Consider the following 17,534-nt stretch of genomic DNA (forward strand, 5'->3'; position numbering starts at 1 on the left):
AGGTGGAGAAAGCAGAGAGGGAAGTGCTGAGCTCTTCTCCCTGGTATCCACTGACAGGATGCTTGAGAATGGTTTAAAGCTGTGCCAGAGGAGGTTTATACTGAACCTTAGGAAGCATTTCTTTACCAAGAAACAAACGCTGCAACAGACTTCCTAGAGAGATGGTCAATGCCCCAAGCCTGTCACTGTTTAAGAGCCATTTGGACAATGTATTTAATAATGTGCCTTAACTTTTATTCATCCCTGAATCGGTCAGGCAGTGGGACTAGATGATCAATCCACCTGCAATAGTCTATTCTACTCTACTCTACTGTACCATTTGCAGCTGAACATCTGCTTCTTGCTGTGGCAGTATGAATCAGAAGGCAGCATACTTTTGCAGCAGAAGCCAATACCGTGGAGGGAGGAAAGTAGTGATCATGGAATTAACCTTCCCATGTTGTTCTTCCCTCATATTTGGGTTCGCATATTTCCTTCCCCCTCTTGAATCAGTTTCAGTTATTGTAGGGTAATTTTATTGTCTATTTTTTGTTATTCTCTTCATGGTTAAAATGTTTAAAATCATATTTTATGGGAGAAACACATTTTCTGCTACTAATATATGGGTTTTCCAAAGGCTCAAAAACTGGAACTCAGTTAAAAAGATTCCCGGTTTTCAGGTTACATTTTTTGTCTTCTGCTGTCTGACTCATGTTCAGTATGTTACTGTCCATGCTAATGTCTTAATTTGGCTTAGATGAAAACTTGCCCAAAAGTAGTCCCTGTGCCCCTCTAAAGGCACCTAAAGTCCATTCCTCTAACGCTGAGGAATATGCAGGTTCCACATGTTCTTTCCTAAGAAGGGGAGTGAAAGAAGAGAGAGGTTCCAGCAGCTGAAACTCTGCTAACAATCCCAGAAGGATACGTAAAATGTGTTTTAAAGCTGCAGCTGCAAGGTAAAAAATGACAGAGAGCTTTTTATACCACGCTTCACAAGAACGTTCTGAACGAGCATTGACAGTGGCTCTAACAACAAGAATAACCTAAGCAAAAGTACTGCCTGCTTCTCTACCAGGCCAGATCAGCTGGTGGAATAACTTGCACACCAGAGTTTAGGAATCCTTGTGGTAAACAAAGCAAAGTAACAAAGCGAGTTCTCAATAAAAATCAACTAATTTCTCAACATAAAGGCACATAACAGGAAATGGAGACAAGACGATTTGCAGGTAATGCTATTTTCTAGAGATTAATAGATTTTTACACTTACTGAAAAAAAGCTGTGATTGGAAGGGCCCTCTGGTCATGGCCTACATGACAGTTTTCTCTTTCTTCATAGGTGTTGGCATATGGGAATGATTAGTTTACATGATCTTTGTCAGAGTTGAAAAATTTTGCTATAGAGAAGGTGTTGAGCAGCATCTTTTCCACCAGTATTATGCCACCATATAATTCTGGCATGGATTTTATTCCGTTGAATGCCACAATCAGAACGGCTGAGGCTAAAAAGGACCTTTTGAAGGTCCTGTTGTCCAATCCTCCCACTCAAGCAGGGACACCTACAGCTGGTCACCCAAGATCATGTCCAGTTAGGTCTTGAGTATCTCCAAGGATGGAGACTCCACCGTCTCTCTGGGCAACCCGTACAACTGCTCAGCCACTCTCAAATAAGTGTTTCCTTAACAAATTATACCAAACAGACCTCTTCGTAACAGAAAACATCCCAAAAACCTGTGCACTTTAATTTGTCCTTCATCTGGAACATGGACTTAGCGAAGAGATATACTTGCTGAGTGAAAATGCATCATCTAAAAGTTGTTTGTGCTTTACTGCAAGTCATACCTGACAACATATTGGAAATATTTCTGTATTACAGAATTCTACAGGGAAATCCTTCTTTTGAGAACAAAGTGGCAAGAAGTCTTCAAAATAATCTTGCTGTATTTTCCAAACATTTGGCACACATTCCTTCCATTCTTTCACAGGAATGACAGATATGCCCTTCTGAGTTGTGTATGATTGTTCATACTTGATTATTTCATGTTCACTACTTCCTTTTACACAGGCCCTAGTTGCTTAATATATTTTGAGGCATAATACATAAAATCAATTGATAAAACCCTACTAGTGCTTTGCCAAGCAAAGACAGATATCCATTAACTCTGCAACAGGAACTCAAGTTTTAAAATGCCAAACAGCCTATTGACAATCGGTAGCCAACAAGCTCCCTGCTAACTAACATGCAAAAACCTGAGTAACCATGAAAACAAAGAAGCTGCATCTGAAGTTACCACCCAGACTGCTGGTTGCAGATGCTTAAGGATCCAGACAACAGCCATTCCCTTCAATGATCATCCACAAAAGAAATAAGTAAGTAATCAGTATGTGATAGCAGCATTTCCATAACAAAGATCAATTTCTTAGAACTGATGACTGTCCTCTGACAGAAAATTGATGTCAGAAAGAAAAAAAAAATTTAATTGGGTTTTTAACTCTCATTAAGTTTTAATAAAACAAAATAAAAATGCACTAGAAAGGCTGCTAGAGTGTGTAGGCACCAGAGTGGAGTATGAATGATTCAGCTGTGTGCTATTAGATGCACACCTCAAACAGCTGACAGTAATACCACCATGATACAAGAGGGGAAATCTGTGATTTTCACTGTATGAGAAGTTGAGTTTAATCCTTACTGTCCATCTCACAGTGAAATTTTGATCAGGTAAAATGGACTGCCCAGTTATCACTAAGGGCCTGCACTTGCCTAATAAGAAGTAAGAAGGAAAAATGAGGAATCCTATGAACCTAATGTCATATAAATAAAAATATAATTCATAAATAATATATAACAGTTTTCCAACTGCAATTATAAAATAGTCTATTTTCTTTGCCATTTTAATTTTGTAAATTATTTATAGGGCTCATATAGTAAGGAATAATCCCAGTTTATTATGTTTTGACATAACTCTCTTTCAAATACATTTGAAATTCATGAGAGTAGAATGTACATAATGATTGACATCAACAGTAATTCACATCAGTCTTTCCAGTAGTGGAGAATGATGCTAGTACAGCTGTTATCTCCAAGTTCTGGAGAGTAGCTTTGCTACTCTTTTCTCTAATATTAGAAACCTTGATAGTTGGTGAAGCTGAACTCTGTCAGTTTGTTTTTTAGCAATATTTCTCATGTAGCCTCTTGCTGAAAACAAGGAAGGTTGTGTGAGTTCTGGAGAGAATTAGTTCAATACAGTGGTGTTAGTTCACTGACAACTCATACAACACTTGGGAAAGCAATCCCTTCTCTTACATGTCAATTAGAACCTTTTTCAGTGTATAATACTTTGAAGAATTATAAATTCACTAACATGAATCTATGTGTGAGGATGAGACTTCAGATGGTTATTTCTGGTGTTACTGAAACACATCTAAGGAACAAGAATATTTATATGGATCAGCTCATGAGGATGCTACATTTTGAGGGCCGCATTGCTATTAACTCATATTCTGCATGAATATGAGTATTTATATTTACATCTTTTTATTATTTATATTTACATCTTTTTATTATTCAATATGACTGAGCTTGCTAGCTTCTAACTAACCTACTTGTGCTGTCTTGCTAAGAATCCATTATGTACAAAGAACAAAGGTGAAGAGAAAAGGCATCTGAATACTGGTTTGGTAAGAAAATACAGGAATGTAGTATTTCAGCTCAAAACAGTATAGGAAGAGCTGTTCTTTAATGCCAGTATCAGTGAACAAGATCCTGGTCACAAGTCCGCCATAGCCTCACACAAACCACTTGCCTCCACTGAATTTCAATTTTAGCTGTAACATAGGAATGACCTTTTAGTTCCCTTAAAATGTTTTGTAGCCTTTAAATGTTTTGTATCCACTTTAAAAATAATAGTAGGAAGTCTGGGCAAACAATCGCAATGCAGAGGGAAGAAGAAAAAAAGAAAAAACCCCAAAACCGAGGGAGAGGGAGGGAGGGGAGGGGATATCAAGAATTTACCTAGAGATTAATGAGAGACTCCAGTCACTGCTCCTTAGCACCTCTTACTCCACGTGGTTTCTTCTAGCATACACTTCTCAGTAAGGGCTCAAACTAAACTCTGCATTTGCCTTCTAAGAACTTACAGGTGTGGCTCCTTAGCTATTTGGCAGAGTATCACTGATGGTTCTAATTCAGTTCAGCACCTGAGGTCCCGTGTTTTGTAAGTGACTACAAGGGAGTTTACTGGCATTTTAGTAGTTTTTACTAGGCAATTCTAACCCCCCCCCAAAAAAAATTACCCAACAAATACTTTAAATTTAATACATATTCCATGTTATTACTTAAGTGGGGGTGGGAGGAGCTACAGGAAAGCTGGGGAGGAGCTCCTTATCAGTGAGTGCAGTAACAGAATGAGGGGTAATGGTTTTAAGCTGAAAGAGGGGAGAATTAGCTTAGGTATAAGGAAGCAATTTTTATTGTGAGGGTGGTGAAGCACTGGAACAGGTTGTCCAGAGAAGTCATGGATGCCCCATCCCTGGAGGTATCAAAGGCCAGGCTAGATGGGGCTTTGAGCAACCTGATCAGCGGAAGGCATCCCTGCCTATGGGAAAGGGGTTGGAACTGGATGATCTTTAATGTCCCTTCCATCCCAAACCATTTGATGGCCCTATGAATATTCATGTGCCTGTTGGACCCTTCGTGTCATAACCTGTCTTCCATTCCTGGAATTGTTGAGTGCTTCTCTACACCATGTTGCTCACCCTATCCTGCTCTCAGGTGAGTATCCACACCCACCAAGCCACTTTGGACATGGACCTGTTTACACAGGCCTTCTCCGGATGTGAAGTTGGAGTAGTTGTCTCTGCTAACTTAAATTCCTGCAATTTCTGCCTGTCCACACTCTTCCTAACACGAGTCCCATCAGCCCCACTCTCCTCAGTGCCCACGGGTCCTCAGGGAATGCCACCTGCTTCTTCCCTGGATCATGGAATCATGAAATGGTTTGGGTTGGAAGGGACCTTAAAGATCATCCATATCCAAACCCCCTGCAACAGGCAGGGACACTTCCCTCTAGACCAGGCTGCCCAAGGCCCCATCCAACCTCTCCTTGAACACCTCCAGGGATGGGGCAACCACACCTTCCCTGGGCAACCTGTGCCAGTGCCTCACCACCCTCAGAGAGGAGAATTTCTTTCTAACGTCTAATCTAGATCTGCCCTCTTCCAATTTAAAGCCATTCCCCTCATCCTGTCCCTACAAGCCCTTGTCAAAAGCCGCGATGGGCAGCGCTATTGGCCAATCGGAGCGGCCGGGAGGGGCGGAGGGGCCAATCAGCGCCGTCTCTAGGGGCGGGGCAAACGTGATAGGCGGGGCGATGCGCTAATGGGCGTGGCCTGGGAGCCGAGATTGACAGGGCGAGGAGCCAATGGGCGTAGCCTGGTAGCCGTGATTAACAGGGCAATGGACCAATCAGCGCGGCTGCTGAGGGCGGAGGCAGCCGCGATTGGCTGGTCGGGGAGCCAATGAGCGTGGCCGGGAGCGGCAGCCGTGATTTACAGGCGAGGGGCAATGGGCGTGGCCAATGGGGCAGAGGCAGCAGTGATTGACCGGGCGGGGAGCCAATGGGCGCGGCATATGGGGGCGGGGGGCATCCGCGATTGGCTGGGCGCGGCGCCAATGGGCGGGGCCTCCGCCATGGGGCGGGGCCTCCGTGATCGGCGCGGCGATTGACCAATCGGCGCGGCCGCTCGGGGGCAGCCGGAAGCTGTCCAGCCGGAAGCGCCGGGAAGCGCTGAGGGAAGCGGCGCGGCGGGAGCGGAGCCGGCGGGGTGTGAGGGCGGCCCCGCCGGTGATGCGCGCCCCGCGGGGGCTGCCGGGCCCGGCGCCGGCTCGCTGAGGCGGGATACGGTTTCCTTTCCCCCCCCCATCTCCAACCCGCGGTGTCGCCGCGGCCATGCCGTGCACGTGCGGGAACTGGCGGCGGTGGATCCGGCCGCTGGTGGTGGTGCTGTACCTGGCGGGGCTGCTGGTGGTGGTGCCGCTCTGCGTCTGGGAGCTGCAGAAGCGGGAGGTGAGGGCCGGGAGGAACTCTCTCAGAGGGCTGCGGCGCTCTAAAGCGATACGAGAAGTGGTTCCTATCGCAAGAAGAGGAATATTTTTTATTTAAGCTAAAGTAGAGTTAAGCTTACTCTAAGGAATCGCTTTCTTCGAAAGTTAGAATGTCCCTCTGGTAACATATATGCTTTAAAACGGCGTTTTCCCAGACGCTGTTAGTTCTTTGAAGATAATAATGTCTTGTGTGCCCTGTCATCCCTGCTGAACAGATTTGTCTTCTTCTGTAATCCCCTCCGTTTGCTGCCTTTCCCCATCTGGAATGCAAGGTCAGGCAGAACTGGCTCCAAAGCTCCAAATTAGCAAGAGATTTGACTGTTGAGAAGTTCATAATAACATTAAAATTACTCATGGGAAAGTAATAGTATATGCTTAAGATTTCTGGGAGAATGTATCCATATGCTTGTCAGTGGGAAATCCATTCTGTCCCAGCTCCTATCTCGCTGGAGAGGATGGATGAAGATCACTTCCTCGTGTTTTCCAGGCCTGATAAAGGACGCTTGCTTTCTAAAACTGCAAACAATGAACAAAGTAAGATGGAGCAGGAGAGGATTCCTTTCCCCTTCTGGTTCAGTGTGAGCTGATGTTTAACCCGTTGATGGGATGCTGATGGGATGGGAATGGGTCTCTATAGAACCTCTGCCCTGCCCGGAGATAAGGATTTGGCACTGGGTTATTCATAACCTGATAGCTCAGCAACTCTCTGTGAGGAGCGGGGAGTTAGGGCGGTTCGTAGAGGAACGTCTCATTGTTGCTGAGGGTGCCGTGATGTGTCAATGGGCTCATATGAGTTGCACATGTGTGTGGTAGCATTACCTTTCTAACAAAAGGTAAAATTTCAGTCTTATATATTGTCCAATGTAATACAGGCTTGTTCTGCTGGAGGTGAGCTTTTTCGTGGTACAACTGTAAGCCTTAATTTACTTAATGACCGTAATAACAGTTTACATAATGGCAGTAAAATCTGTCCTGAGTGTATTTTAAATTTCCTATTTTGAAACCCCATTCTGATGCCTTTGTATGTTGGAAGTTATGTCAAAGTGGTATCTGAAATTTCAAAATCAATAAATGTGATACTGGTAGAGAAACTACTCAGAAAAGATCTTTGAAATGAACAATTGATGTGCAGCAGGGGAGCAGTGACGAAATTCTCAAAAAAACCAAACCTGTTGAAAAGAGTCTGTGTTTCTCAGTTTTTCGTACCGAGGGTTATTACTATGGTTATTTTTCAGAGATCTTTGGTTTAAAATCATAGCCCTGTGTTTTAGCAGACAGGTATGTAAAAATGCATATCTATTTCAGATTGTTAAATGAAAATAGTTGAAAATTATTATTAGTTGGAACTTGATTTAAAAGCCAGAAGTACTCCAAATCCACAAGCTTTCAGAAACTTTTTAATGAAGCACTGAGCTCAGAAGTTCCAGACCTAAAGCAAGGAAATCCATTGTGGTTTTGAGTAACTTAAATGGTGAGCAGTACTGTGTTTTTGTAGAACATGTTGTGTTTTCTGAGATGGATTTGTTTGGTTCTGCAAGATTTTTTTTCTTTTGAATTTTTAAGTAAGGGAGTAAGGGAGACTTTGGGATTTTGTATATTTGAAAGGAGAGTTAGAGAAACTCGGCTTAGTATTGGGTTATGTACGTAAAGTCCATCTTAAACTTCATTCACAGTAAAAAAAAGAAGTTAAATTATTTTTCTTGCTGTACTAATTAAACTTTAAAGTGTTAATACTGAAACTTTGATCTTGCATTCTTCTTTTTCTTTGCAAGGTTGGAATTCATACCAAGGCATGGTTTATCGCTGGGATATTTCTACTAATGACTATACCAATATCCCTCTGGGGAATACTGCAACACTTAGTTCATTATACTCAACCTGAATTACAGAAACCGATAATAAGGTAATGGTTCATGTTTTACCTCTACTACAAATTTTATTTAATTCAGACTAAAAATATTTCTAATATTTAATGTTCTTTTGTTATTGTAACAGGATTCTGTGGATGGTGCCGATTTACAGCTTAGACAGTGTAAGTGTTCTTTTACTGTTAACAGCTCAGTAAAATTCTTTTTGCTGTGGGAGTGAGGGAAAACAGTGTCGCAGTCGGCAGAAACAATGCTGCATGGAGAGTTGTAGTCCTAGAAGCTTCTGGGCATTCCTGTTTATGGAGCGCGTCAGAAGCATTGTTCTAGCGATGTTACAATCTTCTTGTGGAGCTTGTGGAGTTGTTTTTGCTAACCCTTCTTAACCCTGTTTGTCCTTGAGTATTCTTTGACAGCTGAGGAAAGGGGTATGATAAGAGCCTCATTTTGGTGTTTCCATCTTCAGTAATAGCCAAACTGGAAACCAGACTGATCTAAGTGCAGTCTTAAAATTCAGTGCCTGACCATTTTCCCCCAAATTAGTTACGGTTAGTGCTAGAATTCTCCCTTTCTGCTTTGGGGGCAAAAACGGGTAAGATCCCACAAAAAATCCACTTCTGAATATTTTATGCAACAGGTTCTGGTTACTATACCAGATATGGTTTGTGTAAACACGTTACCTGTGGCTTCGTGCATAGAGGTGGTTTCAGCCTGAGCTGAGCAACATAATACATTTGTGAACTGTATGGGATATGTGCTTACATATTGTAATCTCCTCTTGACATTGCAAATACTTCTGTTTCTCCATAAGACAATATATTGAAATCTTTCCCCAGACTCCTGGATCTATGGCCTCTGCATATATGGTATCCCCCTTAAGTGCTTAGTTTAAGTGAAACTTAAAAGTTCTAGTCTCAGATTCAAATACTGTATTCTCAGTTTACTAAAGGTAGTATTACATCCTTCACAAAGGTGTTGCAGCATCGGTCATCTCTAGTATTTCAGAACTGTGATGAGGATGTAGTTCTCATAAGAAGGTTAGAGAAGGCACATTTGGTTTACTACAGCCTAGGGAAACAAAGTAAACTAAAAAGACCTGCCTGTGTTTAAAACCACCCCACATCCCCTAGAACAAATTGCATTAAACAGTGCGATGTCAGTATGATACTCAAAAATTAGAAGCTCTGACAGCCGATCCCATTTTGGGTAAAAAAAAACAAACAACCAACCAAAACAAAAAAAACCACCCCAAACTTACTCTTCTGTCTGAAATTGTGGTTTAGGGGGATGACTACCCCTTCAAGGCTAATATGCTGCTTTCCTGTCTGTTTTGCAAATGTGCCAGAGCAAACATTTACACATTAGACGTCAACTAATCGGAGTTCACTTTATACTGACAGACTAAAAACTTAGTTCTCAACCCCACATTGACAGGGAATATGTGAATTTCAGGCAACAGTTCTATCTCTTCTTCTAGGAGCAGGTAAGGTGTAGGGAACCAGCTCCTTAGTTACTTTTAAATTAAAGACTGAATTGTGTGCTCAGAGATAGAGCATCTCCTGTTCAGTGCTTTACGTGTGCTTCCATTTGAAGCAGCAGAGATGCAATCTGAAGTTCTACTTGTTTTTTTATAGAATGTTATTTTCTAGCTGTAGCATCAGGCAAGTAGTACATCACACTGTAGCACTCACCAAATGCTGTTTAATTAGTGCCGACTGTCTAATAAAGCATTGCTTGCCGAACTAGCCAGTCACTGTTGTCACTGGAATTGCTTTTGTCTTTCTTGCGTAACCTTCTGTGTATCTCTCTTCTTACAGTGGATAGCTTTGAAATACCCCGAGATTGCAATATATGTGGATACATGTCGAGAATGCTATGAAGCTTATGTCATCTATAACTTTATGGTTTTTCTTTCAAATTATTTAACCAACCGGTACCCAAACCTCGTATTAATAATAGAAGCAAAAGATCAGCAGAGACATCTGCCACCTCTGTGTTGTTGTCCTTCGTGGGCTATGGGAGAGTGAGTATATGGTAACTTCATAAAATTTTAAGCTGTGTTATCAGATACAAACATTTTGTTTTCATATTTGGTAGTATAACTTGTGTGGCTTCACAGAGTTAGTTTATGGTTTGCACACATTTTGTTTATCAGCAGTGAATCCCTGCTGAAAGCAGCTGTGAACATGTTTTTAGCTAGCTGTAAAACATTCCATAAATTGCTCTCAGTTACTAACATACATTGACTTTGGTGGTGCTGAGGGAACCTTTATTTTTGAAAGAAAAAGGTCTCCTTAAATTTGATATCATGTAAGATTTGCCATAAACCTCATGTAGAATCATTGTAGACCAGATAGATAGTCTGTTGCTTTTAGTTCTGTGGGTGAAGGACAAAAGGCCATATGTCTGTGAACTGTTTGTTTCTGCGTGCTTAATCAGATAAGCATCTCTCTCAAGAGATTTTGATAAAGCTGTTTAAAATGTTAAAGACAAACTGTGAATGTAAGTCATTCTTAAATATCTTTACACATAGTGAAAATTGCGTTCTCTTTTAGTCCAGCAGGAATAATTCCATGTCTGAAAGTAGTGAATCATTGAGTATTTCCTGTTATGTATCTATAAAAGTCTAGATGTTTTGTGTATTTATTATATACAGACTGTAGCATCTGAAGTCCTGGAAGCAGAAGTTGCAATTACTGTGAAATAAAGTTCAGTGTAGTGAAACTACTGAGAACAGGGAACTTTGATAAGTTAATTGTCTTTAAATTCTTGGACTACACATTTCATGTTTCTCTTGCAGGGTTTTATTGTTTAGGTGTAAACTGGGTGTTTTGCAGTATACTGTTGTCAGACCATTTACTACCATTATTGCTTTGTAAGTATGCTCCTAAATAATTGATACTGATCTTCAGAATGTAATTTTGAGTTACACTGGGAAGAACTTTCATGCCCTTTGTGTTGAATCAAGACAGTTTGAAGGCGGACTCTGTTACTTGCTAAGTGAGACCTAGCACTTGAATCGAGCTATGGTTTCTTTATGACTTCTCTGTAGCAATTGACTACTTACAGAATTGAAATAATAAATACTTAATGCTGGCTGCTGAATGCAGTGGGAGAGAATGTAAAGTACTGTTTATGTGGGAAAGACATTTTTATGATCTCTTAAATTGGGTCTTTTCTCTTTCCTTTTCCCCTTTCTTATTGGTTTCCACAATTGAGTGTTTTTAAAGTCAGGCTTTGTGTAACTTTTTAAATTTTATTAAACTTTGCATGTGGCAGGCCCAATGCTGTGCCTTCATATGTATCGTATAACTTATTGTGAAAAATAGCAGGCAGTTTTGCATGTTGATGATGAAAGCTTAATTGCACGAACTTTGTTTTGATGGACATTACTGTTAGTTCTGTGGGACTGTGGAAGAAGTTGCTACTCACAAAGAATATTTATATAAGTATTTATTTTACCTCTATGCGTTCTAACAGTTAAAAGAAAAATGGCTTTAAAAAACCTGATGTTTAATTGTTGAAATCATTTAACAATGGGGCATGTTAACCCTGCATTGAAATACTGTTTCGTCTATGGAAAACACAATATGAACATCCTTATGCCATTTGCTATTAGAAATTGATTCTTGTGCAGACCCACAGTGCCCACATTTGAGGACCAAAAGAGATTTTGGATTCTAACAGTTGATGAATGTAATGAAGATTTAGCACTTCGAGAAAGCAATCATTTTCTACATAGTGATTAATTGTAAGAATTCTTTCAGAATTTGTGAACTAGTGGGAGTGTACGATGAAGGAAACTTCAGCTTCAACAATGCTTGGACTTACTTGGTTATACTTAACAACATGTCACAGCTAGTGAGTATCACGATTACATCTTTCTGCTCTTTTAAGTCATCATGTTAGTATTATGTGAATCTCTTTATGTGAAGTATTAGCAGTAATTATGTTCATGTCTGGTATAGACAGAATATTTCCCGCCATAAGTCAAAGTTACTATATGTTAAATACCATATATGCAAAATACTAGGAAAACAGGTGATTTAAAACTTTTATTATTTATACTATGAAGCTCCATAAAGCAATAAATTTTTCTACCTCTCTACCCCAGACTATTTGATGTGTTAATTGTATGACCCATGCATGTTAGAGCTGCAGACTTGCTCTTTTGTAGAAGAGATGACTTCACTCACACCTGTAGCTTCGTGCCAGCACACACACAAAGAATCAGCGGTGGCTGTGTTAAAAAGACTGTTACAAAGCTGGTGGTAACAACATTGACGAGGGAAAAAAGGAGACTGTGCATGCAGTGTTGAGATTCTGGCCAGCCTAGTGTCTTGTCTCGTTGGTTTAGCTGCCATACAATGCCAGGGCGAGGATGTCAGCTCCTAGATTTGAATGTTTCATTTTGGAGGTCAGGGATTGTGTTTAGTGGCTTGCTGGGAATGCAGAGAAATAGTCTTGTGCTTTCATAGGGCACAGTACACATGAGCTATTGCAGGAAGAGAGAGCAGCAGCTCTGACTCCTTGCTGCTTGGCCTTCGAGCCTCCAAGCTTCTTGCTTCTCTTGCAAACAGCAAGAGAAGCTGGAGTCGGAACAGCATGATGTCCCATCCAGAAAGGTCGTCCTCCATCTACTGCCACCCCTGTGACTGTTACGGAATAAGCTGTAACTGCTTTCTGCTGTGACAACAATCCCAGCAGCAGCATGTACTTCTGCACATCCTTGTTGACAAGTTTGCTTAAGGAAACTTAAAAGCAAGAGGCTAGGAGAATGTGCATGAAAAGGAGAGACCAATTCTTAGGTTTGGCTGTATGTTAGTTTGGTTGCTTGCAGTTGTCATTAATAGGAAACTTGTTCGGATTTGCAGTAGGGATTGTGTTGAGGCAAAATTTGATGAGTTCTTCATGTAAGCCTGAAAGAACATGTGCTTTTTATGCCATTTTCCCTAGAGGCGTGCTTGGAATTGATAAGATTTTGTGGGATCTCCCTATGCTTTGCTTTACTCTGTAGGTAGAGGGCCTCAATCTCTGTCCACCAATGCCAGAAATACAATTTCAGGGGGAGGAAAAAAAAATAAAGTCTGCTTTAAAACAGTACGGCAAAGATTCCACAAATCCAAAGCCTCTGTTCTAAAATAGATAGCTTTTAAAGTGTGTGTTGTACTGTGATATATTTTTTTTAAACTGAAGAGATGCTGTAAAAACTCCTTCACAAAATAAACAAGGATTTGAGAGCTTTTATGTATTTTCTTTTCCTTGTTAGTTTGCTATGTACTGTCTGGTGCTGTTTTATAAAGTACTACGTGAAGAACTGAACCCTATCCAACCTGTTGGCAAGTTCCTTTGTGTGAAGATGGTAGTTTTTGTTTCTTTCTGGTAAGTGAATTATTTACTTGTTAGTTCTTGCTCTTAGGGTGGATCATAACCGATCTGGAAAGGCTGAATTTCTTACTGAGGTCTGAGGCCTCAGAAAAGCTATCCATAATCCTTTGATCCATAATTCCTTTGATAGGAATGGTTGGACTTGATGATCCGGTGGGTCTCTTCCAACCTGGTTATTCTATGATTCTATGATAATCTTAGTGAAGTGCGATGAGGGGAAAAGGGTACCAGGATGTTGGGCAGAGGAGTCTTATTCACTTGAGGTTATTTTTTACACTTGCTGTTTTGTAAGGCGGTTCTCAAGAACATTATTTATCTTACAATCTCCATTTGCAGCTATTTCAAAACCAAATTATATTTTTTACATTTATACATTAAAAAAATTACTTTAACTTTTTCAAAATAGGCTACTATAGGTTAACTATAAATTACTATTTAAGCATTGCTCACACTTAGCTGCTAATGAGTGAGCGTATTTGACTATCTAAACATTACTCTGTGGGCTGTAGTGATACCTTGGAAGAGAAGCAACGTGTTCTAATAACTAAATGGAACATAACCAAGTAAGAATTTGTTGTTCCCTGCTGGTCTTTAGGATCATGGATGAGTGACATCTCTTTAAGTCTCTTTTGTTTTGGTTTCCTCCTCTGAAAATCTGAATATGTAAAATTTTTTGTAAGATTCTTCCTGTGTACGTATGTATCCCTAAACAGGCCTTGTTTACCAGATTTGCCTGCACGTTTTTTTGGTACTGCTGTTACAACAGTAATAATAATAATACATGATTTTTATAGGCAAGCTGTGCTTATCGCATTGTTGGTGAAAGTTGGCGTTATTTCTGAGAAACACACCTGGGAATGGCAAAGTGTGGAAGCTGTGGCTACAGGCCTACAGGTAGGAGCAGACAGTTACTCCTTAGGAGGAATGGTTCTATGTAGGATGACCTAACTGATCTCAAGCAAATATTGTCCTGCGCACTTTAATTAACATAGGCTAGATTAATACTGAATTTATTATATGTTGGATTAAGTTTTAGCTGGTCATCCCAAGTGGGTTTTATACTCAGCATTTCCATATCCATGTGTTGGGTTTAAGGAATGTGCCCCAGTTAAATACTCCTGTTGGATATCCTGGGATTTCTTCTTGCAAGAGTTCACTGTAAAGCTGCTGCTTGTTGAATATCTGCTTCCAGCAAGGCAGCTGCTCAGGCATGGACTGACACCAATATATGTGTTGTGCATATGACTCTAGGAAGTCTGCCAAGAATATCCTACCTCAGGTGGAAAAATGGCTCGTTTGAGATCCCAAGGCAACTGCTTTTCTCCAGTTAGGAGTGATTAAGTCAATCTCTCTTATTGCAGGATTTTATCATTTGTGTCGAGATGTTCCTGGCGGCTATTGCGCATCACTACAGCTTCTCCTATAAGCCTTACGTTCAAGAAGCTGAAGAAGGGTCATGCTTTGACTCTTTCCTTGCCATGTGGGATATTTCTGATTTAAGGGCAGATATATCAGAACAGGTTCGAAATGTTGGTAAGTGACAGAGATTTGTATAATCTGTTAAGAGCATATGTATTTCCAGCTTCTTTTTGGACTATTCCCATCTCTCCAGTGCCCTGAGAACATTCCATATTAGCAGCAGCTGCATCCCTAGGGGATTTATTTCATGGTTTATCTGACACTTCGCTCTTTCCAGTGCTCTTGACTTATTTTACAGTCTAGTTTTCAGTTTTTCTTTTAAATGGATGGATCTCAGGGTAAATTTCAGGTGTGTTAGGTAGAAGAGGGGGATGCTTTTTTTTTTTTTTAAATGGAAAGACATAGGATTTTTATTTATTAAAGCTAACAATGCCTATGTAGAACTTAAATTAGAAGATGAGTCTTCATAACTTGTCTATTTTAGAGTTTGTGTTCATGAGCCTTGGCAGACTGCTGCAAGTATTAAAACGTATTTTCATTTGGCATAATTCTAGGAAGGACGGTTTTGGGCCAGCCAAGAAAAATGTTTTTTGCTGAGGATCATGAACAAAACGAGCATACAAGTTTACTGTCTTCATCTACTCAAGACCCAATTTCTGATGCTTCATCAATGCCGTCTTCACCCATGGGTCATTATCAGGGGTTTGGACACACGGTGACACCTCTCACCACACCAACAATGGCCCCTGCGGTTGATGGTATTTATAACACTTCTACTCAAGATGCTGAGGAGTCACCTGAACTAGAGCACAATTTATCAGAGAAAGCTTTGGATAAAAGTTAGACTCAACTTTTCTTTGAATGTGTCAAGGAGTCCATTATATACTTGCCACACGTTCTGTTAACGTTAACTGTTCGTGATGAAAGTTGAAAGCTTGGAAAAACTACTCTGCAGACAGGAAGAGGATATGGCTGTAATGGACACCTGAATTCTGAAGCTGTAATGGATATAAGTATCTAAAGAGTACCCCAGGAATATGAAACACGCACACTGTAAAAGTTCCTGGATACCTGTAAGAACTGACTCCTTAAAATGCTTAACGGTTAACACGTCACATCAAAATTACACTGACTTCTATTAATACAAAAGAAACATTTCAAGTAATACTCTACTCTGCTAAAGGTGAGGTGCAAGTACTACTAGCACTGGGAAAACTTAATTTCAGGAATGTAATTTAAGGAGGGTAGCAGGACAAATTGCTTGTGCTTTGGACAAAATGGTTAACTTCTGTATAGATACCATCTTTTTCCCTTTCTTGCATAGCTAAATCAAACCCCTTCATGAAGATAATTATTACAGAGCATCAGTAAAGAATCTATACAAAGAAAGAAGTCAGAGAATCGCTGGATTGGAAAAGACCTTTGGGATCATAAAGCCCAACTGTACCTGTCCACTGCTAAACCGTATCTCTAAGCACTTCATCTACCTGTCTTTTTAAACACCTCCAGGGATGGTGACTCAGCCACCTCCCTAGGCAGCCTCTGCCAGTGCCCAAGAACCTTTCACTCAATCAGTTTTTCCTAATGTCCAATCTGAACATCTCCTGGCACATCTTGGGGCCATTCCCTCTTGTCCTGTCCCCTGTCACAGGGGAGAAGAGACCAGCACCCACCTTTCTACAACCTCCTTTCAGGCAGTTGCAGACAGTTACAAGGTCTCTCCTCCACCTCCTTTTTTCCAGGCTAAAAAACCCCAGGTCCCTTAGCTGTTCCTTGTAAAAGCAGTTCTCCAGCCCCTTCGCCAATTCCCTACTGGCCTTGCTGTAGAATGCCATGCCCAGAATACAGGGTTAGCATATCTGTTGTCCTTGTAGCTCATGATTTGTCATGACAGCTAGGATGATGGGCTTTGAATAATACCTTACACTGGACTACATTTTTTCCTATCCCTCTAAAATGAGAATAAGGGTTACTACCTTAAAGTACCTGGCAAGGTGGGGAGTTAAGGCTGTCAAAAAGGAAGTGGAAAACAAAACCAATTGACTTACATTGGGCTGCAATAAATTCTTTAGCACTTAAGGGTTTTTTAAGCTGTTAGAGAAGGTTATGTTGACAAGGTGTCTATAGTAATTTGTATTCATACATTTGTGTGTGTGTGTGATTATTGAATCATGCTTCTAGTATAGCCTGGATTCAAATACACTATTGATTTTTTTTTTCCCTTCTACCACCCTAGAAAAAACAACTTTCCCAACGTAAAACTAAGTAGCTAATCTAATAGTGGAGTTGTTGGCATTAGATTTCAGACCAAGAAGTACCCTTATAGCAGAATATTATTTTGCAAAAACTGACAAAATCAGAGGGATAATGTTTTTATCTCAGTACCAGATTTTTACTACTATTGCATGTTTGCAATCTGACAAAAAAAACCTTACAGCATTGACCTCTGAAGTTTCTCTTTCAGCATTTACAGGATAACTGTTTAACTCCTGCCTGTCAAAGTGAATTCATCTTAAGTGCTTTTTTTTTTTTTTTGCAGTACTAGTGTGATGTAAATATTGCGCCTTACTCACTAGGCTGCATATTTTATAGCTGACTCTGAACTTGCTGTATCAAAGTTAGTGGGGAAGTGCAAATCATTGTTTTCAATTTGCCAAGTCATTGCCTTTGTTGTAAATAAGGAATTAAAGATTTTATTTAAACTGTTCACCTTATTTCCCTTTAATTTACTGCTACAGTAATTGAAAAGCGTGAATGACACATGACTACAACTGTCCTCTTCA

The 17,534-nt window shown here is 40.5% G+C and overlaps 1 protein-coding gene across 1 annotated transcript; it reads left to right on the forward strand.

Annotated features, from left to right (window-relative positions):
* The first annotated feature begins 5,733 nt into the window (after positions 1-5,733).
* TMEM184C (transmembrane protein 184C) lies at positions 5,734-17,458 on the forward strand. Its single transcript, XM_069855327.1, has 10 exons — positions 5,734-6,041; positions 7,852-7,982; positions 8,075-8,111; positions 9,762-9,967; positions 10,745-10,819; positions 11,712-11,805; positions 13,214-13,326; positions 14,127-14,226; positions 14,694-14,865; positions 15,306-17,458. The coding sequence occupies exons 1-10, from the start codon at positions 5,925-5,927 to the stop codon at positions 15,593-15,595; spliced, it is 1,335 nt and encodes a 444-aa protein (XP_069711428.1). The 5' UTR covers positions 5,734-5,924; the 3' UTR covers positions 15,596-17,458.
* Positions 17,459-17,534: the final 76 nt, after the last annotated feature.

The sequence above is a fragment of the Phaenicophaeus curvirostris genome, chromosome 4, assembly GCF_032191515.1.
Source record: "Phaenicophaeus curvirostris isolate KB17595 chromosome 4, BPBGC_Pcur_1.0, whole genome shotgun sequence".
In the NCBI taxonomy this organism is placed as follows: domain Eukaryota; kingdom Metazoa; phylum Chordata; class Aves; order Cuculiformes; family Cuculidae; genus Phaenicophaeus; species Phaenicophaeus curvirostris.

Excerpts from the sequence above, each read along its gene's own strand:
- TMEM184C (XM_069855327.1), top strand. The coding sequence starts at position 5,925 with ATGCCGTGCACGTGCGGGAACTGGCGGCGGTGGATCCGGCCGCTGGTG. Across the intron at positions 7,983-8,074 it reads TTACAGAAACCGATAATAAG|GATTCTGTGGATGGTGCCGA; the intron begins GTAATGGTTCAT and ends TTATTGTAACAG. Across the intron at positions 8,112-9,761 it reads CGATTTACAGCTTAGACAGT|TGGATAGCTTTGAAATACCC; the intron begins GTAAGTGTTCTT and ends CTCTTCTTACAG.